This window comes from Haliotis rubra, unplaced genomic scaffold (genome assembly GCF_003918875.1).
Source record: "Haliotis rubra isolate DU_JTF1 unplaced genomic scaffold, ASM391887v1 Scf645, whole genome shotgun sequence".
Lineage (NCBI taxonomy): Eukaryota > Metazoa > Mollusca > Gastropoda > Lepetellida > Haliotidae > Haliotis > Haliotis rubra.
This window is the reverse complement of record NW_025767352.1, coordinates 299,783-322,464: the sequence shown is the minus strand read 5'-3', so window position 1 is coordinate 322,464 and position 22,682 is coordinate 299,783. Positions and strand designations below refer to the sequence as shown.

General features: G+C 41.2%; 1 protein-coding gene across 2 annotated transcripts; it reads left to right on the top strand.

Moving 5' to 3' along the window:
- The first annotated feature begins 7,805 nt into the window (after positions 1-7,805).
- On the top strand, positions 7,806-20,212 carry LOC124256972. Of its 2 annotated transcripts, XM_046690928.1 has the most exons (8): positions 7,808-8,090; positions 10,638-10,964; positions 13,066-13,326; positions 13,903-13,941; positions 15,030-15,137; positions 17,431-17,461; positions 18,521-18,621; positions 19,476-20,212. In XM_046690928.1, exons 1-8 carry the CDS (start codon positions 7,856-7,858, stop codon positions 19,580-19,582), a joined length of 1,209 nt encoding a protein of 402 aa, XP_046546884.1. In that variant the 5' UTR covers positions 7,808-7,855; the 3' UTR covers positions 19,583-20,212. The 2 variants fall into 2 exon arrangements, with proteins under 2 accessions (XP_046546885.1, XP_046546884.1); XM_046690929.1 differs by lacking the exon at positions 10,638-10,964 and having other exon boundaries at positions 7,806-8,090.
- Positions 20,213-22,682: the final 2,470 nt, after the last annotated feature.

Genomic DNA, 22,682 nt, shown 5'->3' with positions numbered 1-22,682 from the left:
TCTGGCTATCCTCTGGTGGGTGATTGTGTTCAGTCGTATTTCTTACCACATCGCCAACAGTTGTGACTCTTCCTTTGCATGTTGACTGCACACACTTCCAGTGTACACAGGTCTGTCGCTCAACATTCTTAGTGTGAAGATATCCATCCAACAGAACTTGACGGCTACCTCTCCGTGACATAACAAACTCAACATTGCGAAGACCAGCCATGTTGATGCCATGTTTGTTTCATGTCAGCACTTATATACTGTATGGAACAATCTCAATTTCCTGTATCATCTCCACGTTTTATTTCTCTCAACTTCTCAACATTGTAATATATGTAACATTAAAGTGCACTATAACAACTTTTCTTAACAACATTTAGCAATCACAACACTTTTCCAATTGTATGTTTCTTCTACTCAGGGTTGAGGTTTGTTTTCATCATGAGACCACTAATTTCCTTGCCACAAAAGACTAATCACATTTATGCATCCCTTGATCTCATCTATGCTCCATGCACTAATCCCTCTTTAGGATTAGTCTATTATATCAGACAGGTAAATGCTAGGTGTTGTTTTAACTAGCTGTAGGGGTACTGGAGTGTAGGGGTAGTGGCATGTAGGGGTTATGGGTGTGAACCTCCGGGCGTGACGTCGGCGAAGCGGCAAGAGGCGTGGCAGGTAATGTAAACATTGGGTCCGACTGTCAAGGTGTAGTCAAGAATACAGAAATGTCTTAGACTACGTGCCCCACATAGTTTTTATTTGTTTTGAATAAGTACGATTTTCTGTTCTCTTTTCTGAATTGCAATGGTACGCCTATGAAACAGCCCAAAATGCATCAAACACTGGAAAAATGTAGTGAGTGTAGGTGATGATTAGCCGAGGTCACACGACGAAGGAAAGAAACATGTATGAACGAAAAAGTTTTTTAAGCGAACATGACCTCATACAAATAGATAGTTTGATGAGGCTACAGCATGTAGTGTCAGGAATATTTGTAAAATTTCCTGTGTTTTGTTTACTAACAATGGAAAATTTTAAAAAATAGGAAATCCTACTTTATAATTTTTTTTAGGAAATCCTAGTTTATAAATATATGACTAAATATGAAAGCTTTGAGTGATATCTATTAAAGGAATTATCATCATAAGTGTAATCAACTTTAGAACAATTGATTTCAAGAATATATGGAAAATTAAAAAAATAGGAAATCCAACTTTTGATAAAAGTATCCTTTCTCCCAAATGCTCTGCCTCTTATTTGTCCACAATCATAATACATATAGTTGATTTCTAACAAGTTATGGTCATGACATAGTAATTCATAAGCAGATAGTAACATATGTATATCATAATAAAGGTTGACAGTTTTCATTCAACTCAACAGGTTATTACAGCAACCATCAACTCCGCTGGTCTGCATCCCAGATCTAAAGAAGAGGTAGAGAAAAAGTGGAAGAACATAAAGAGTCAATCAAAACGGAAGTATTCTGAGTTCAGCAGAATGACTAGAGGAACAGGCAAGTACTTTTCTTCAGTTAATATATCCTGTATATGAGTCACGGGTATTAAATGATATCTATCAGTCTTCTGTCAATTGTCTTAACAAATACGTTATTACTGATGGATCAATAATCAGTAACAATCGTCCCTGTGTTTTTGTTGTTGTATTTCTTGCATGAAGGGTAATATTTAAAAAATGTGATCCTGAATGGAATAGTGATTGTCCTATTCCCTATTCCAATGAACATATATATATGAAGTTAGTTTAAATAAAAGAAATCAAATTAATGATTGTGATTAAATTTTAATGCAGGAGGTGGACCAGCACCAACACCAATCAGCCCAGTGACCGATGCTGTCATTGACATTTTAGGCCAGGACAATGAATACCGCCCCAGATCCCGATTGTCGCCTTCCACGACAAGCATGGGTTGCTGAAGGCCAATTCTAACCCGGATCTTTGCGGGTCTGTACGTGAATGCAGATCCACTGGTTGTACATGCAAAATATAAACCGGTGCTACTTTGATAAGACCCAAATGCAACATGTCCGTTAGACTTGACAATGACAATGACAATACTTTGTTACCCTTGAGGGAATTCTTGTATAAAGTATAGAGCTCAAACATTGATAAATGATTAAATTAATTTAATATTTTAAACACACATGCAACAAGGTAAGACAAACACTAGGAATCCTTTAAAAAAATAATACTGGTAGGAACAAAGGATTTCATGGCAAGATTGGATTTAAAACGGGGAAAGTTATAACGGCGCCCAGAAGGCAGTAATTTATACTCATAGTGGATGGCTGACTGACTGACTGAGTTTGGTTTTACGCCCCTTTTGGCAATATTCCAGCAACATCACGGCGGGGGACACCAGAAATGGGCTGCACACATTGTACCCATGTGGGGATTCGAACCCGGGTCTTTGGAGTGACGAGCCAACGCTTTAACCACTAGGCTACCCCACCGCCCCCATAGTGGATGGGATGATCTGGATCAGATATAATCTTACGGGCTGACTTGAGAACTCTTTCTTCATATATTTCATTTAGGTTACTGATTGATTAAATGCTTCACCGATATTTCTTCCAAATCGATATGGACATATGTCTGCCGACCTTGACTTCCATACATTTATGCAGACGCCATAACGGCAGTGCATTTAGGTATTTAGTGACGCAGAGCATGGCTGTGTTGATCTGACCTTCTGACGTTGTGGTCACAACATTTCTCAGTGACGGTGGGGCGGTGGGGTAGCCTAGTGGTTAAAGCGTTGGCTCGTCACGCCGAAGGCCCGGGTTCGATTCCCCACATGGGCACAATGTGTTAAGCCCATTTCTGGTGTCCCCCGCCGTGATATTGCTGGGAAATTGCTAAAAGCGGCGTAAAACTAAACTCAGTCAGTCAGTCAGTCTCAGTGACGGTATCCGTATTTACAACACTGCTGGTGGTCATGTTGTCACGCAATGGATAACAAACACCAAACTCAGTTTTTCGATCCGATAAACATGTTCAGCAGGCCATCTAGACTACTTCCTTATGAGCTAGATATATTATACTATCATGTTAACTGTTATGGGACAGTATTTTTCTGTTAGCAGCCGTGTTTCAGCCCTTACACATGGTACCTGTAGATTCAGTGAGGGCAATTGTGTGATATATTTAAATCATATTTTTGAAACTTCGATTTTGTTATGAATGATGTAATATAATGGAGGCAAACAGAAATGTACTCTAAGTAATACTACCTACCTACCTACCTACCCACCCACCTAACTGCATATCTACCCAACATCCACCTACCCACCTACCAACCAACCTGACTACATATAGCTACCTACCAACCCATCTGACTACCTACCTACCTACCCATCTGACTATACCCACCTAACTACCTACCTACCAACCCATCTGACTACCTTTAGCTCCCTAACCGCCTAACTACCTACCCACCTGACTACCCACCTGACTACCTACCTACCTTCCTATCTGACTACCAACCTGACTACCTATCTACCTACCTACCAACCCATCTGACTATCTATAGCTCCCTTCCCACCCACCCACCTACCCATCTGACTACCCACCTGACTACCTACCTACCTTCCTATCTGACTACCCACCTGACTACCTACCTACCTACCTTCCTATCTGACTACCAACCTGACTACCTACCTTCCTTCCTATCTGACTACCTATAGTTGCCTACTTACCTTCCTATCTGACTACATATAGCTACCTACCTACCTTCCTATCTGACTACCTACCTGACTACCTACCTTCCTTCCTATCTGACTACCTATAGCTGCCAAACTACCTTCCTATCTATAGCTCCCTACCTACCTACCTACCTACCCACCTGACTACCTGCCCATCTGACTACCCACCTGACTACCTACCTACCTTCCTATCTGACTACCCACCTGACTACCTACCTACCTTCCTATCTGACTACCCACCTGACTACCTACCTACCTTCCTATCTGACTACCCACCTGACTACCTACCTACCTTCCTATCTGACTACATATAGCTACCTACCTACCTTTCTACCTAACTACCAACCCATCTGACAACCCACCTGACTACCTACCTACCTGACCACCCACCTACCTACCTACGATCCCAAGTGTTTGCATGGTATAAATGTTACGATATACAAACCCACCCAGTGATACAGTATGCAAACAGATGTAATATAATGGAGGCAAACAGAAATGTACTCTAAGTAATACTACCTACCTACCTACCTACCCACCCACCTAACTGCATATCTACCCAACATCCACCTACCTACCTACCAACCAACCTGACTACATATAGCTACCTACCAACCCATCTGACTACCTACCTACCTACCCATCTGACTACACCCACCTAACTACCTACCTATCTGACGCCCCACCTAACTACCTACCCTTCCTATCTGACTACCCACCTGACTACCTACCTACCTTCCTATCTGACTACCCACCTGACTACCTACCTACCTTCCTATCTGACTACCCACCTGACTACCTACCTACCTATCCTATCTGACTACCCACCTGACTACCTACCTGCCTTCCTATCTGACTACCCTACTTGCCTTCCTATCTGACTACCCATGACTACCTACCCTGACTACCTACCTACCTACCTACCAACCTCCGACTACCTATAGCTCCCTACCCACCTACCTATCTACCCATCTGACGACCCACCTGACCACCTACCTACCTTCCTATCTGACTACCCACCTGACTACCTACCTAAGAACCTACCTTCCTATCTGACTACCCACCTGACTACCTACCTACCTTCCTATCTGACTACCTATAGTTGCCTACTTCCGTTCCTATCTGACTACATATAGCTACCTACCTACCTACCTATCTGACTACCTACCTGACTACCTACCTACCTTCCTATCTGACTACCTATAGCTACCTACCTACCTTCCTATCTGACTACCTATAGCTGCCTACCTACCTTCCTATCTGACTACCTATAGCTGCCTACCCACCTACCTGACTACCAACCCATCTGACTGCCTATAGCTACCTACCCACCTACCTACCTCTCTACCTACCTAACTACCAACCCATCTGACTACCTACCTGACTACCCACCTACCTACCTCTCTACCTACCTAACTACCAACCCACCTGACTACCCATCTGACTACCTACCTACCTGACTACCCACCTACCTACCTACGATCCCAAGTGTTTGCATGGTATAAATGTTACGATATACAAACCCACCCAGTGATACAGTATGCAAACAGAAAAAAAACACACCTCATGTCACGTGTTGAATATTCAGCGTGAAAATAATAAGGCCACTTTTATAGCGCTAAACTTCACGCCGCACGGGCATGTTTTAAGCGAATACAACTTAATAGACTTAATAACCTCGGTGAACCCAAGCTGATTGTGAGGCGCTAGAAGGTTAATAGTCATATGACTTATCCCACCGGGTACCCATTTACTGCTGGGTCAACAGAGGCAAGTTTTTAAACTCACTTGCTTAAGATGTACATCGTTGTGGGGTATGACTGAAGAACTAGAAACTCTGTAGAGTCAAGGTGCCAAACACGGTCACCAATCCAAGGACTCTCTGTGACAAACGTTGCTGAACTTCAACTGATTTGTGACCCTGGTTCCATGCACGCGACCATAGAGTTCCAGGGGTCGCGTTAAGGCGTTGACAACTCCTGGTGAAATCTAACATATGTTATATTTGGGATTACACTTTCTTAGTAAAGTACAGATTCAAGTACTTTTGGGGTTGAGTCCCATCCTGGAGGGTGCGGGTTCGAATCCCGGATGGGACTCAACCCCCAAAGTACTAGAATCTGTACTTGACTAAGATAGTGTAATCCCAAATATAACATATGTTAAAATGGCATTGTGTATTTCATTACTCCTGGTGAGATGCGATGTTACTGTGTCTGTTCGATCCATTACCCGACAATGTGTTCTTGTAATGCGACATATGTTTATCCAAGAATCACACGTCACGGCCTTTACATTTGAGAGAGTCGAGTTTAGCACTTGCAGACTGAAGAGCTGAGAGCAGTAAACCATAGGCGCCCGACTCTGATATATTTATAAGCATGACCTATAGATATATATAGGTCATGCTTATAAGCATGACCTATAGATATATATAGGTCATGCTTATAAATATATCAGAGTCGGGCGTCTATGCAGTAAACTGGTACACTGTTGGTTCGCTCAGCGGGCGTACCGCCTCCAGCCAGAAGACGGCGACCAAAGAATGCCATTCACTGTCTGATTCAGTTACTATCTCAGGGGCGTAGCTACCATTATTCCAAAAAGGTCAGGGCTTACACATGATTGTCAAAACAATGTTTGGGCAAGCCCTCAATTTAATACTATCTAAATATAAAGCTTTGCAACCACGTGGACTTACACGAAAAATATGGCTTGCTACACGCCTGAATCTGCACTATGTATACTTGTTTGGGGGGTAATATTAGGTTAACAGCTAGTCTCTGAAATGAACATATTTTACAGAAAATACAAGTTTTTAAATTAAAATTATAAATACAATAAAAAGGGGCTTAGAAACTTTCTTCATTTTCCAGCTGTGGAAATCTAGATTTGCCACATTTTCTAGACTTGCGTGGACTTTCTTGGATATATTTGCTTCAGGGTCTGTATGACAGAGTAGGGGTAATACTAGTATGTATTATGACAGTTTTACTCCTACAAACCTCTTTACACGTTTGTAGTAGGGCGTCAATGAACTAATGACAAGTTTCCGGAACTAAACCAACATTGCAAGCGTCGGGAAGCTCTAGTGCAGGACGGTGTTTCTCAAGTTTGCGGATCTGGAGGACATAGGTGAGTGAGTGACTTTGGTTTAACGCCGTATTTAGCAATATTTCAGCAATAACACGGCGGGGGACACCAGAAATGGGCTTCACACATTGTACCCATGTGGTGAATCGAATGGAGTGACGAGCGTACGCTTTAATCTCTGGGCTACCCCACCGCTCCCTGGAGGACATGGATTTAAAAGAAAACATTATAGTCTCTTGGGCAATATTTTGCTAAAATCTCCAAATCAACGCTTTAGGCAAAAGAATGAGTGAAGCGAGAACACTGCTGTTTGGGAGGAGGATGTATATATGATGTTTCTGCTGCTGCATAGTCTCCCCCAAATAAGGGCGGTGGAGAAGCGTAGTGGTTAAAGCGGTCGATCGCCACGCTGAAGACCCGGGTTCGATTCCCAAAATGGGTACAGTGTGTGAAGCCCATTTCTGGTGTCCCCCGCCGTGATATTGCAGGAATATTTCTAAAAGCGGTGTAAAACCCAACTCACTCACTCACTACAACGACGGACGCGGCATTTCTACTACCGGAACCAAATTCCCCCTGAGGTCGTATTGAGTTGGGTGTGTGAAACCAATCTCTGGTGTTCCCTGCTGTTATGAACATTGCTGAAAGTGGCGTTAAACCTTACATTACTCACTATCCCCAAATAGGGTATACAGATTTTTATCTAATTTATATATCCGTCAAATATATACACTCAACATAGGTAAACAGTGTTCAAGGCCTCTAAAAGCGTAATGTGGAGCTTTTGTGATCTGTGGACAATTAAACGCTTTGGCTTTCAGATCCCTGCCTTATCAAATCGGTCTTTCTGAAAGGATTTTATTTAGTTCCTCTTTACGACCAAACCAGGAGCCGACAAGCTCGAATACAGTGGAATGTAATTGAATGTGTTTTTCCTGGTATTTTGATTTATATATTATCTGTCGACTGAAACATGCAGTGTTATGTTTACCTTGTCGTGTTTACTTCCCCAATCTGATAATTTGAAACTCATACACAAACAGAATATGACATATTTAGTGTTGATTCTTGTCGTACAAATTTTCGTCAATACAAGTATGCAACACCCGTCACTTTCCGTAGCAGGAAGCAGACTTTCGGCTTGTTACGGGCATACAGGACTTGCTACGAGCGTACCTGGTAGGCAGGTGACACGACGGACAAAGATGGCGTCTGCCAGGATTATGTTACCTGTCGTCGTTGTCGGAGCAATAACCACTCTACCAATTGGCACTATAGCTGGTAAGACTTTACGTGTATGTCTACAGTGAAAACACAGTTTGTGGAGAGAGAGAGAGAGAGAGACAGAGAGAGAGAGAGAGAGAGAGAGAGAGAGAGAGAGAGAGAGAGAGAGAGAGAGAGAGAGAGAGAGAGAGAGAGAGAGAGAGGGGGGGGGGAGAGAGAGGAAGCCAAGTATCACTCTTCCTGGAGTACAGCAAAGCCTTCAACGTGTTGTGACGGTACAGATTAGCACCACATACTGGAGATGAGTAGACGGCAAATTTATGATCCTATCCCAGCTAACACACAACGTTTTCGCAACGTTTTCGCAACGTTGTGGGAAGGTTGTAGATTGGTAGCGTCATGACACAACGATAGTATTACGTCATTTTTATATCGTTATCTCACAATTGACTAGATTAGCACTAAATGCTGGAGATGAGTAGACGGCAAATTTATGATCCTATCCCAGCTAACACGCAACGTTTTCGCAACGTTGTGGGAAGGTTGTAGATTGGTAGCGTCATGACACAACGATAGTATTACGTCATTTTTATAACGTTATCTCTCAATTGACGTTAAAGAAACGTTATGCTCTGCGCCTCTCACAACGTTATATACCGAAGTTTCTCATAACTTGGTGTCACGATAGAGTTTTCTGTAAAACGTTTAATTTTGAGATTCTTTCTTCACTGTTCAGCTACAGCTTCAGAAAACACACGACCAAAACAACATGCAAATTGAAGAATAAACATTAAAGTGAATTGCTGCTTTGTTTCTTATGAAGACTACTGTTCACTACTGGGAAAACTATTCAACTATTGACGTTAAATAGAACGTAACGGCAACGTAAAATACGTTAGCATCAAATAACTTTAACCTTGTGGCGACGTAAAAATGACGCATCACAACGTCAGGCCACAACGTTGTGACAACGTAACTGGGAGTCCACAGAATAACGTTGTAACAACGAAAGCAAAACGCTGTGACAACGTTGTGACAACGTGAAATCGTTAGCTGGGATGTTACTGGATTCAACCCGGTTTGACGTCATGATCAACGATCTCCATATCCCCAAATTTAATGCGGTCCACCTGTGTCGCAATCAGCCATTATTTACTGACGAATTGAAGGCAATTCATTATGCACTCAAACCTATACCAAACGAGTGGAAGCGGATACAACTTCGTATCAGACTCGCTGCAAGCCATCTTTGACAGAAACTCAAACTGTAGACTAAACACAATTAATGACATCGTATAGTGTTGGATCTTAGCCAGGAAATGCAAACCCAACCAATTGAAAGAGAGTCAGCTATCTGAACTTAAATAAACAGAACAGCCTAACATAAATATTAAAAATGTGAAATCTAAAACACTATCGAAACAGATATGTACCCTGCTCTCTCTCTCTCTCTCTCTCTCTCTCTCTCTCTCTCTCTCTCTCTCTCTCTCTCTCTCTCTCTCTCTCTCTCTCTCTCTCTCTCTCTCTCTCACTCTCTCTCTCTCTCTTGAGGTGCTCTACTACCTGATCTCTTCTCTTTTGCTCTACCAATACTAGGGCGGGGATACCCGAAGACTTTATGAAAGAAAGAAAGACGAGTCTTTGGCGTGACAAACGAAGGCTTTAACAACTAGGCTACCGCACTGCCTACAGGGGTCGGGAAGGGTCGAGTGGTGTGAAGTATAGGTTACCTTTGATGGTTTGTGATGACTTGCCTTAATGAGTCTCGATTATCTACAAGCAACCGTGGTTTTGATACAATATTGCACAATGACGCAGAGACCATATATCGGTACATGGTCTCTGAATGGCTCAAAACAATAAACAAAGAAGGGGCAAGAAGTAGTCCAGAAACGTCCTGTTATACAATAAAGAAGACAATAAATAAGAAGTTGCCATCCATATACTCGTCTTATAAATAGACCCCATTTCAGTCTCAATGAGGGTGACAGACCATCAACAAGACAAGGTTGTGCTCGATAAACGTAAAATATATATAACTTTAACTAAGGTTATGCGACAGCTTTTTGGTGTATTGCCAGATAGTTTTTATGCATGGAAGAATTTAACCTGTCACCGATGAGGTTTCGCGCGATCTCGCTATTTCCAATGCGAAAGCAGTTTGTTGACATGTGATTGTCCAGCTACACTAATTATGACTTTTGGCGAAACAAAATATGTATGCGTATCCATTAACTGTCAACTACACTTCATGTCGAGACGTGAGTAGACGCAATATGTTAGTGATTGCTGTGAAGTAAGATCATTGTGTTGAGGAATTACCGGTAGGCGAACATCTGGACTTCTTGACGTTGTTTGATCACGTAATTTACATGGACCAGGAATAATTGCTTAACAAAATGAGATATGTCATTACGTCTGGAAAGTTTGGCGCCTGGAGTTCATTCGCAATGCTAGCAAAACTTTCCTGCCCTCAAAACTTTGTCGATTTACAGTATATCAATGTAATGGTATCTTAAGAGGTATTTGAGATGCCTTTTATATGCTGCCTGATTATTTTGATTAATTAATTACTTTAATTAAATTTGTTAAAATATAATTCAGGTACGTCACTGAACATGACCCAAACGCCTCCTCTCGCTTTCTTGGGACTGTCGCTTCAATTTAAGTGTCATCTCAAGACAAACACAACATCTGGAGCTCTACTCTTCCATAGGAACACTTTCAACAAGTGTTCGGTGGAGAGAGGTGATTGTACCCAATACGCGTCCGACAGGAAGTCCAAGACCAAGTACTCCTGTGGATGTGGTCAGCAGGATGACGGTAACTACGTCTACATCCTCAACGCCTCTTCCTTACACGACGACGTTGTTGGAGACTGGAGATGTGAACATTACGGTTTTAGCAACATCATCCATGTTAATCTGACAGGTAAACTTTAACGTAAATTTGTCCTGCCATTTTCTCTTCGTTACCTTGCTGATGAACCATCTCAAAAACGCAGGAGGGGTCTGTGTTTAGCAAAAGCGTCCATGTCAACCTGTGTATTTAATATTGACATAAACGTATATTTGACATAAAACACTGACAAACAACCTGACTATTTAATATTGACATAAACGTATTGACATAAAACACTGACAAACAACCTGACTATTTAATATCGACATAAACGTATTGACATAAAACATTGACAAACAACCTGACTTTTTAATATTGACATAAACGTATTCAGATAAAACATTGACAAACATTAACTGATATCAAAGACAGACAGACAGACAGACAGACAGACAGACAGACAGACAGACAGACAGACAGACAGACAGACAGACAGACAGACAGACAGACAGACAAGTTTATTCAGTAAAAGGCCCATCATACGGTCATTTGCATAAATATGATTTTGGTAGGTTAGTGCACATGCTCTTTAAGAGGAACATTTCTAATGCGCTGAAGTATGTCATACAGAAAAATACTAACATCTTTTATGATACAGTCATTATGTGTTTTCATAATGTTAAAAAGATTGGCATTTGGATCAAAATCCGTCAAATATTCCTGAATATATCTTACCCTTAAATCGGAGAAACGTTCACACTTTAGGAGTACATGAAATTCATCTTCACTAACATTTTTGCCATTCAATTTACAAAATAAACATAATCTCTAATTGTAATTAACATTTTATATCCTCCAGTTTCAACTGCTAAGTTAAAATTACCACATTTAAATTTCGACAGTGCAGACTTGAGTTGTAAAGGAATATCAGAATTTAAATATCTTTCCACAAAAGTGTCTTAAATTGGGAGTAAAAACATTTGTTAGGATTTTGAGTTGAAGAGAACCAACATTGTTTAAGATTATCCGAAAGTCTCTGCTTAAACCAGAGACCAAATACCGGTATATGGTCTCTGGCTTAAACAAAGATATGAAATAATCAACATTGCCAACATCCTGACTGATCCATGCAAATTCAAAACTATACTTAAATAAAATATTTCTGACACAAGTTACCCAAGTAGTGCGGCTAGCATCTTCATTTTAACTGATATTAAAAGGCGACAGTAATGTCTTCCCATTGAGGAAGAGAGGACCAGGTCTGGAGAGAGGGGTGTTCTTCATCTCTACAGTCCGCAGCTGCAACTACTGTCACTTGCCTTACCACAATACGGGGGTTCGTCCTCACCTTAATACCTTTCCCCAACTGACGTATTTCAGTGTTATGCTATCGCCCATTCAACTATTTGGAAGTAATCATTCATGCTATTCCTTCACTGTGACAGACAAACCTAAGCCATGGCACTGCCCTTGAAAATTGTATCAGGTATGAGACCAAATGTTTGCGGAGATTGTCCTGAAGTTGACTCTGGATAAAAGTGATCACAGTTCGGCTAATAATTGGTCAAATGTTCCTGGGTGTGTCCAGTCGGAGCAGCTGTTATCACTTGTCCATATCGAGTGTAGCAACCAAGTTGTCCGTATGTATGAGTGCGTGCGTGCGTACGTACGTGTGTTTGCAAGTACTGGTCAGGTATAATTCCGGTATTATTGTGCCAAGGAACTGAGATACTTCCGCTATCCAGGCAGATGCTCGATCTGCCAGACCATGGAAACCATTGTAGAAAATGGAAGAGTCTGTCATACAGACCCTGAAGCAAATATATCCAAGAAAGACCACGCAAGTCTAGAAAATGTGGCAAGTCTAGATTTCCACAGCTTCTGAAAATGAAGAAAGTCTAAGGGCTCCTTTTCATTGTATTTTATTTATTTTTTTCCTATAAAATTTTGTTCTGTAAAAAATGTTCATTTCAGAGACTAGTTGTTAGTCTAACAATGGAATTGAACATAAGGACGTCTTTAGTGGGCATAACAGCGTTTTACGCGATGCACATAAATCATTATGAATATGGTTCTACTTAATTATGAAGGTTTTTAATACATAACTAGGTTTCTGAAAGTTGTATTGTTTTAGCTGGAAATATGATTTAAATTCAGAATACTTTTAATAATCTTGATCCACTGATTCCAGAACCTGAAGGTCCAACACAGATACAACTGGGCAAGACAGAACCCCCGACTACGGACGTAGACGTCGTCAACCTGACCTGCTCGGCCAACTGTCTCCCTGATTGTCGGTACAGCTGGACCAAGAGTGGACAGGATCTGACCAGTCAAACCAGGGGGAGTCGGGGTCAAGTCTTAGAACTCAGGAAGCAGGACAGTGGATATTACACCTGCACAGCCGTCAACCTCTTGTCAAATCACACCAACAGCATATCATATGTTCAGAGTACGTACAATAAAATGAATATGTGTCTATTCTTTTGATGTCCCTTTTTCAATATTCCTTGATATAAGCGGAATCGATAGATGAAAATGTTAGCCTAGTGGTTAAAGCGTTCGCTCGTCACGCCGAAGACCCGGGTTCCATTCCCCACATGGGTACAGTCTGTGAAGTCCATTTCTGGTGTCCCCCGCCGTGATGTTGCTGGAATATTGATAAAAGTGGCGTAAAACCATACTCACTCACCTGAATGATAACATAATAAATAGCTGTCTTTGCATATGTAAATGGCATGGTCATATAATCCTCATATATTCTGAACAAATATTTGGGGATACACAACTTAGTATCATCACTTTATCTTAAGAACATTTGGCATCCTTAAACTCTTTTAAGAATTTTGGGATCCTTAAATTGTCGTTACAGATATTTAGGGTCATCAATCTGGCATCCACGTATTTTCTTCACATTAATGACCCTGAAAGGTTCTTAACATATATTTGTGTCATATGGTTCATTTTCAATCGTTTAGAAGTCAAAAGCAAGTACGTTACTTTTCTGTATTGTTTTGTACATTTTTAGATGTTCCTCCATCCCATGACCCCGTGGCTGCTGATGCAGGTAGGCCGAGGACTGCTCTTTACAGAGTAGTAGCATCACAGTCGTGTGATATATTATAACACCCTATAAAGAATACATTATTACCAGGGGCTCCTTTCACGAGCAACCTTTACTTAGATTAACCTTAACTCCCATTCTTTAACATTTCACTAAGGTTACTTTAGTGACTTACGATCACCTTTGTGCTTTGTGAAAAGAGGCTCAGATCTTTATATCATGTTAACTGAATTCATAATTCAGAAAACAAGTCAGAATACGATATGAATGTTGTTACGGTTGCTGCCATTACGGTAACGTAATAAAATAGCATCACAGATTCAACCATTATCCAAATTAAATTAGACGACTTAACATATATACAATCGGCTAAACCTTATCCACATGCAGAAGCAGCCTCTGTCTACGACGAGAGTGACGGATGTTGTGCTGTTGCATTGATGTGATACATATGTGTATTAGCGATGCAATGAACTATTTATAACACAACGAATCTTGAATTAATTCATCTCAGGAGGACGCCCGTATGTTCTTTTTTTCAAACATATCTATTTATGAATTCCCGTAACACTGACGTAACACCCATGCACACTCAGTAGCAAATAGTAATGACAAAGGTGTCACGAAAAGATGACACCTGACCCATCGATGACACCCGTCACAGACACATGGAAAGGCAGGTCAAGTGTTCTGCTGGACAAACTCCAGAACAATTGGACCCATGAAGAACCGGGTTAGAATTGAACTTCAGTAGCACAGGCTTGTCTTAAGAAGCGACTAATGGGATCAGATAGACAGGGTCGCTGACCTCGTTGGCACGTCACCGTATCCCAATTGCGTAGGCCGATGTTCATTCTGTTGATCACTGACTTGTCTGACCCAGTCTCGATTATTTACAGACCGCTGTCGTGTAGATGGAATATTGCGGCGCAAAACTAAACTCACTCACTCACATTGATACAGGTGTAATGTGCCAGGCCATGATGGTTCTGTTATATAGTGGTATATGTTCATCACTCTTCATCACATTGTTCATTATCGATATAAACGCAGCGACACGTGGTGATGACACATGATGTCTCTGTTTCCAGGACTGTCGATGTTTGGGTTTGGTGTGGGTGCTGGCGTCGCCGGCAGTGTGGTTGTCGTTATAATCGTTTCCTGCCTCGTCCTCAGAAAATACCGGAGGATGAAAAGGGGTAAATATCCACAATTCCGTTCATGCAGTTAACGTTATTATTCATTAATAGTGAACTTTTACACATCTGATTTGGTTGAAGGCATTGCCTTGACAATAAACGTTATTTTTCAAATTTATAACACACCTTGAGATTCCATTCGTGGTATATTTGACAGTGATTCATAGACACTCCTCATGGTGTGAAGCACAATCGAGATTCATAACAACGTATGGTATGGATTTACAGCTTCTTTATTATTTATATCACGACGTTTCTAGGTTTCTTGTCCCTTCATCGGGTGAATGGGGTCCGTATGCTCTTTCTTCAAACGTATTTATTTATGAATTCATGTAACACTGACGTAACACCCATGCACACTCAGTAGCAAATAGTAATGATACCAGGTGTCACAAACAGATGAGCTCATCCTGATCCACCGATGACACGCGTCACAAACACATGCAAAGGCTGGTCAAATGTTCTGAATCCATTCACGTGATGAAGGGACAAGAAATAGCCCAGAAACGTCGTGTTGTAAATAAATCCACGCCATACGTTGTTATGTTACCTTCCAACTTCTAATACCCGTGAAGGTCCGGGTTAGAAGGAACCTTCAGTAACCCATGCTTGTCATAAGAGGCGACTAACGGGATCGGGTGGTCAGGCTCGCTGGCTTGGTTGACACATGTCATCCGTTCCCAATTGCGCAGATCGATGCTCATGCATTTGATCACTGGATTGTCTGGTCCAGACTCGACTTTTTACAGACCGCCGCCATATAGCTGAAATATTGCTGAGTGCGGCGTATAACTAAACTCACTCACTCACTCCAACTTCTAAATGCCAATCATGCAGCTACAATCGAGATTGTCTACAAACAGCGTCGTACAGATGAATGCGGTCTCAACAAACAGATACTCATGATATAGTCAGAACTGCACAAACGACTCTGCCTTTTGAAGAGATTTCTTTTGGATGTGGAAAGGGTTTTGTCATTTCTATTTCCACGCCATTGTGTTTTCATCAGATGTATTGAAGACGTATTCTAACAATGTCATTCACGAAAATAATGTATTCTTTAATTACGATTGTGTATTTCACCAGGCAATGTTTTTTTATTTGAGCAATATCCTGATTGTAAGGTCTTCAAAAAGACACGAACGTTCTTGGTTTCTATCACACGAAATGATCATTGCCACTGTTACCTATAGTCTGTTTGCAGTGAAAACGTACCGATGAATTTCACTTTACACAAAAAAGTAAAACAAATAAAGTGAAATTAAGACTGCGAATCCTCATAATTTTACCTTGCCAATTAAACATTTAAATCTCAGAATTTTGTTCAACTAGGATAAAATTTGTTTATCAAACGATCATAGATTCAAATCGCTATTACTGGTTTATTACAATAGGGTAAGCGCAGTAGTTGGAACAGTGAAACAAATGAACCCGGGTAAGTGATGAGCGTTAACTTAGAACAACCCTTGTCGTTCTCGGTGTTTCATTTGATGTGCATACCCTCTTGTAATACAAACCAATAAATAGCGATGGCAATTGGCAAGGTAAAATTATGAGGATTCGCAGTCTTAATTTCACTTTATTTGTTTTACTTTTTGTTTTCCATTGAAATTCATCGGTACGTTTTCGTTGCAAACAGACTATAGTACGTACCGAAGGGTGTTTCAAATGTAAGCTAACACGTGGAGATCCGTGCAAGAATTGGTCTTCAGCAACCCATGCTTGTCCTGCGAGGCGACTAACGGTGTTGAGGGGTAAGACTGGCTGATTTGGTTGATGCTTGTCATTGTATCCCAATCGCGACCATCATGTCAATCACAGGATAGTCTAGTCCAGACTCGACTGTTAAAAGACCGCAGTCATATAACCGAAGCCGTCATAGAACGAACGAACGAACGAATCTAAGATGCACAGGGTTTGCTAACATGAATACATCACAGGAAACACTGCATACAAATCATCTGAAGCTCCTTGATACTATCTGTGTCCAAGCAATCTAATGTATCGCGTATGGGCTTGAAGAGTTGTGCCCCTTAACATGTTCAGGATGTACTGATCGTCACAGCGGATTTGGGCCCTCAGTTTCTTCAAACTTGTTCAAATCCCCAGTTCCAGTATTAAACTGACACGTTTCTGATCGAGACTTTTAAAGTGCTTAGTAGGGTTATGAATTAGTTCTTAAAATGCGAAAAAACCACTACAACACACAGAGATAATATGTTTTAATCAATTCAAAGTGTGACTGTGTTAGAAAAGAAACCAGAAGATTTACATCTTTTTTTTGTCTTTTCAGCTGTGGATTTCCCGTACGCCTCCACGCAGCAGTATGTGAAGCTTTACTGTGAAATCGGAACAGCTGGACCAAACGCAATTTCCCAAAATGCTTCACATATTTTACATGACATTTAACATGTACAAGTTTAACTGATATACAGTGTGTTAACTTAGCACGCCCCATAAACTGACATTTGTGTAAGGCTTCGGAACAGTTGCCTCCCGACTCCCAGTGCTATCGCGCCCATGTAAATGTTCTCTGATAAATAGTTACAACAGTTTTATCTGGAAGGCAAAATATTATGCCCCTGACACCAAACACTGTACAATGTCGATGACCTGGAGCATGTAATATGTGTTGCACCCAGTTATGTTCGTGGAATTATGTAGTTCAGGACCAAGATTTTCGAAGCTCTCTTAGCCCTAAGATAGTCGTAAGTGCCATACATTAACAGTAACTTGGGACTATCTTAGCGCTACGAGAGCTTCGAAAATCTTGGCCCATGTTTATTGCTACACTGATATATGTATATATATAAAGGTCCAGAGATTATCTTGTAAAAATTCCTTTATATACACAAGTTCGTACGCCGCTCATCGGACTACAAGCTCTTATGTAGATAAAGGGGATTTGACAAGAAGGAATATCTGGACTCTCTTATATACATTGTACTTATTAGGGCTCTTGAGGACCCTAAAAAGCGTTCGACACAACCGTTAATTCGACACATCTAATTCGAGACATAAGGGTAAAAACAATGATAAATGTAAGGAAATCGGCAGGGGCCGAGAGATGAGTTCGACACAACCGAGAATTCGTCTCAACCGAGTTCGAAATATTGGGGTTCGACTGTATGTAATGCTTATACACCTGAAGAGATCACTTGATTATATCTGCAAGAAATGACTGAATGACTGAATGGAACGAAAGCAAGAGAGAAAGAGAAAGAAAGAAAAAGGTAGAAAGTAAGAGAGAGTAAGAGAGATAGAGAGAGAATGTAACAGAACAATCAGCTACCAACCCAACCCAACCCAACCCAGCCCAACCACAACCCATATTTGTCAAAGTACTGTAATTAATCTGTCACGTCACGTTACTGTTTGTCAAGGTTGCCCAATGCTGGAATGGAACACAGCCACTACCAGGAACTCCCCACCCCCCAACTGGTTGATGGGGGATACAGTCTGGCGGATGGTGACCGCGCTGAGGGTAAGGAATTATGCTCATTTTGAGAAATTACGCTGATGCCGCCTGTGAATGTTTGTAGTGAAGTGTAGGGGGAAGGAAAGGAAAAGGGGAGATCCTATCCGGGGAGGGTGAAGTGTGAGTGTGTGTGTGTGTGTGTGTGTGGGGGTAGGGGTGATGTGGGGTTGGGGCGGTAATAGATGCGTGTACTATATTTAGTGATACAGAGGTAATACACTTAATAGTTCTTAGAGTAATGGTGAGAGGGTTTAGCTTTACGCCGCTTTAGCAATATTCCAGCAATATCACGGCGGGGGACATCAGAAATGGGCTTCACAATTGTACCCATGTGCGGAATCAAACCCGGGTCTTCGGCGTGACGAGCCAACACTTCAACCACTAGGCTAGTAGTAATTGTAGTAGAGGGAGTATTTGCAACCGTGGAAGTGCTTCTAGTAGTACCGATAGAAACTGTAGTAGTAGTGGCTGTGGTAGTAGTAGTAGTGATGCCACTAGTAGAAGAAGCTGTAGTAGTAGTGGTGGTTGTAGAAGCAGTAGTCGCCGAAGGAGTAGTGGAGGTGGTGGTAGTAGAGGCTGTAGTAGTGGTGCTGCTTGTAGTAGTAGAAACTGCAGTAGTGGCGGTTGCTGTAGTAGTAGTTGTAGAAGTAGTGGTGGTTGTAGCAGTATTAGTCGCCGCAGTAGTAATAGTGGTGTGGTAGTGGTAGTGGTAGTGGTAGAAGTTGTAGTAGTAGTGGTTGTTGTAGTCGTAGTCATAGTAGTAGTAGTAGTAGTAGTAGTGATGGTGGTGGTGATAGTAGCGGCATTAGTCTTGTAACAGACCCATCAACCTTAAGACCCAGTATCTCCTGTCCTTGTAGTGTTTACAAGGAAGGTTGACACAAAAGAAACCGACGGCACAAACACCATCACGGCAACCAACCCGGTCTACGACCTCATCCACGACGACAGGGTCCTACCTAAGTAAGAACAACCCCGGACTCACATGGGCGGTCATAGAGGTCACCAAGGTCACATTGAACGTTGACGTCAACGTCATATGCATCAGTGACGTTTCCATACTATAGATTCTTTGTCACCGTCAACATGTTCCATTAAGCAGTACACGTGTTTCCTGTTTGTGTTAAGCTACCTTCTGGTACAGATCTGATGAACATGACATTGAGGTTATACTTCTTCACAGTAAAGAGGCTCCACGATCTGCTCTGCATTGGGTCCTTCACAAAAGGGCAGCAAATGAATTGAATTGAATCGGCTGCGAGACGCACTGATGCTGAGGAATAAAATGTGTCCCAGATGCCAATCCACATCACATTCATTAAACAATAAAATTGGTTCCTGCACTCTGTTAATGTATATAGAACAGCAAAAGAGACGCCGGTTTCGAAAAAAAATGAAACCTCTAAAAGTAAGCGTCCATGTTGATGGAACGTTCATGGTAAAGTGAAAAAAGCCAGACTTACGTTTCTTTTGCTGTTCAGTATGTGAATAGTTTCAAGACTGTGTTTCTTGTTTGTGGAAACCGATTTGTACATACGCATAGTTGCACTATATTGCAGAAGAAGTGTGAAGTTATCTTCAGAGTGTCATTCTGTGGGATGGAACACCAACATTTTAAATCTATTTCAAAAGAGGTATAATCATGTGTTACATAGAGGCACATAACGCAGTTTGTAGGCATATTGTACAGTTTCTACCCGTGAAGATCCGGGTTAGAATCGATCTTCAGCATCCCATGCTGGTCGTAAGAGGCGACTAACGGGATCGGGTGGTCAGGCTCGCTGACTTGGTTGACACATGTCATCGTATCCCAATTGTGTGGATTGATGTTCATGCTGTGGATCCCTTGATTGTCTGGTCCAGATCCGGTTATTTACAGACCGCCGCCATATAGCTCGGATATTGCTGAGTGCGGTGTAAAACTAAACTAACTCACTCACTCACTGATACCTCATACAATATCTAAACTCACTCACTCTGACATCATATAGTTGGACATCTGTTTCAATGATCTTCTAAGGATATCTGTTGACACGGTTCTACCAGTCTGGTGTAGGGATGTGTCGTACTAGACAGCCTTATCAATGTAGTTTGTGACATTTGGTCTCTATTAATCCTGGCTGTCTACCTTTCTTATCTAATCTATCTTTTAGTATATTTGCAAGATCATTACACTTTTTTTGCGCGTTAGTCTGTCTCACAGTCCCTGGGTGCCGTTGTACAAACCGATCTGAGCGCTAAGGCGAACTCCCATACCTTAACACAGACTTAAGGTAGTCTTAGCGCTAATGTTGTTTTGTACAACAGAACCATGAACCACATTAGTTTCCCAACTGTCTCGCCCTCCCTGCAATGCTGCAGCCCTAAATGAAGCAAGTCTAGATTTCCTCTGTATTTCCCTTCTCACTGGGGCTCCTTTTCCATTTTGATTGCTACTTTCAAAATTATATATTTCAGAGACTTAAGCGTTAGTCTACGCGCACGTGTACTGTACTCGTATCGTTTACGACATATACCAGACCACTGCCTGCCTGGTAAATGTCATAATATGCTATCTATAACGATAGAAATGTAAAAAGTCACTCCATAACAAATATCAGAAGGCTTATAAATGTTAGTGTCCATGATTTTGTGGTGTTTGGATGTTACATATATCTGGAAATAACTGGTTTTTGCAGTGTTTGAAAGGCAATATCAAGGCGATTTACATGTATGTGATGGTCGTTTGTGCTATCGATTAATAATTGATAAGTATTCAGCCTTTGTTACGGTTAGGAAGTCTCGAACATAACTTTCAGATGTGCAGTTTAGATATTGTTCACTTTGTAACTGCGACTTTATTTATTTGCTTATGTGTCATCTTATGATATATATCAGTGCAGCAAAATCCACTTTGTCATGGCGGTAACTGTCTTAATTCTGCTTTGTGAGCTATTAACACAATCGTAAAACACAACTATTAAACCCAGAAATATGCTTCAGGTTGTAAATGTCCATAGTTTGCGAGTTAAGATAATCATGACTTCATGACTTCTATGTTAGTAGACATGTGGACTCAATGTTCACTAAACTGACATCAGATTCAAATCAGCATTTTGACTTTTACCATATCTTCACACTTGTTCAGGTGTATACTTGCCTTGCCTTTGCATGTGTTTTTGACGAGAACAGCCGGTGGGACTGGATACAATCGCTTGGTGGCAAACACCTTGTGTCAACGCTGTTTGATGGTGATTCATAAACGGAAACACGCGCTTTTGATGTCAGTGCTACCATGTACTCTTTGTTTTGTACTTTTTATGATAATGAAAATGTTTGTCACTTTTAATTAATAGAATTGCGAATGTCGAATGTCGAAAGCGTACAATGTAGTCTCTTTTTCGGACTATAATGGTTATGTTTCTGGCGCTTTTAATAAAACTGTGGAAAACATGCCTCAATCAAATTTTTCTCAACAACGGGTTTTCTAATACCTTTAACTTCGTTATAGGTACCAATATTATGGGATCTGCGTTACATAAACTGGTTCTTAAGATTAACAAATATTTTAAAGGATATTAGATAATGTCACACAAACGTTGTTGGTTGATTAGCTGGTTGTTTAACGCCGAACTCAGCAATATTCCAGCTATATGGCGGCGGTCTGTAAATAATCAAGTCTGGGCCAGACAAAACAGTGATCAACAGCATGAGCATCCATCTACGCAATTTGGATACGATGACATGTGTGAATCAAATCAGCAAGCATGACCACCCGATCCCGTTAGTCGCCTCTTACGACAAGCATGGCTTGCGGATGATCGGTTCTAACCCGGATCTTCACAGGTCCACACAAAAGTAGCAAATATCAAGTATTTCCCATTTTCAAATCCCACGATGTTGGTTCAAGGCCCATGGTAATGTTTTTCCAAAAAAACGTTGCATTGACTCATATCGCTCTCGACAAAAAGTTGACATTTGCTAAAAGCAGAAAGCAGGATATGGTGATTGGGGGAAGCATCTGGTGGGTGACACTTGCTCCTGATGTCCGACCAGGATCCGTTTATGAAATATGTGTTCGTTTATCT

Bases quoted from the DNA above. Each gene is read 5' to 3' on its own strand.
- LOC124256972 (XM_046690928.1), top strand. From the start codon at position 7,856: ATGACATATTTAGTGTTGATTCTTGTCGTACAAATTTTCGTCAATACA. The intron at 13,327-13,902 runs GTACGTACAATA...GTACATTTTTAG, and splicing joins CAGCATATCATATGTTCAGA to ATGTTCCTCCATCCCATGAC. The intron at 15,138-17,430 runs GTAAATATCCAC...TTGTCTTTTCAG, and splicing joins ATACCGGAGGATGAAAAGGG to CTGTGGATTTCCCGTACGCC.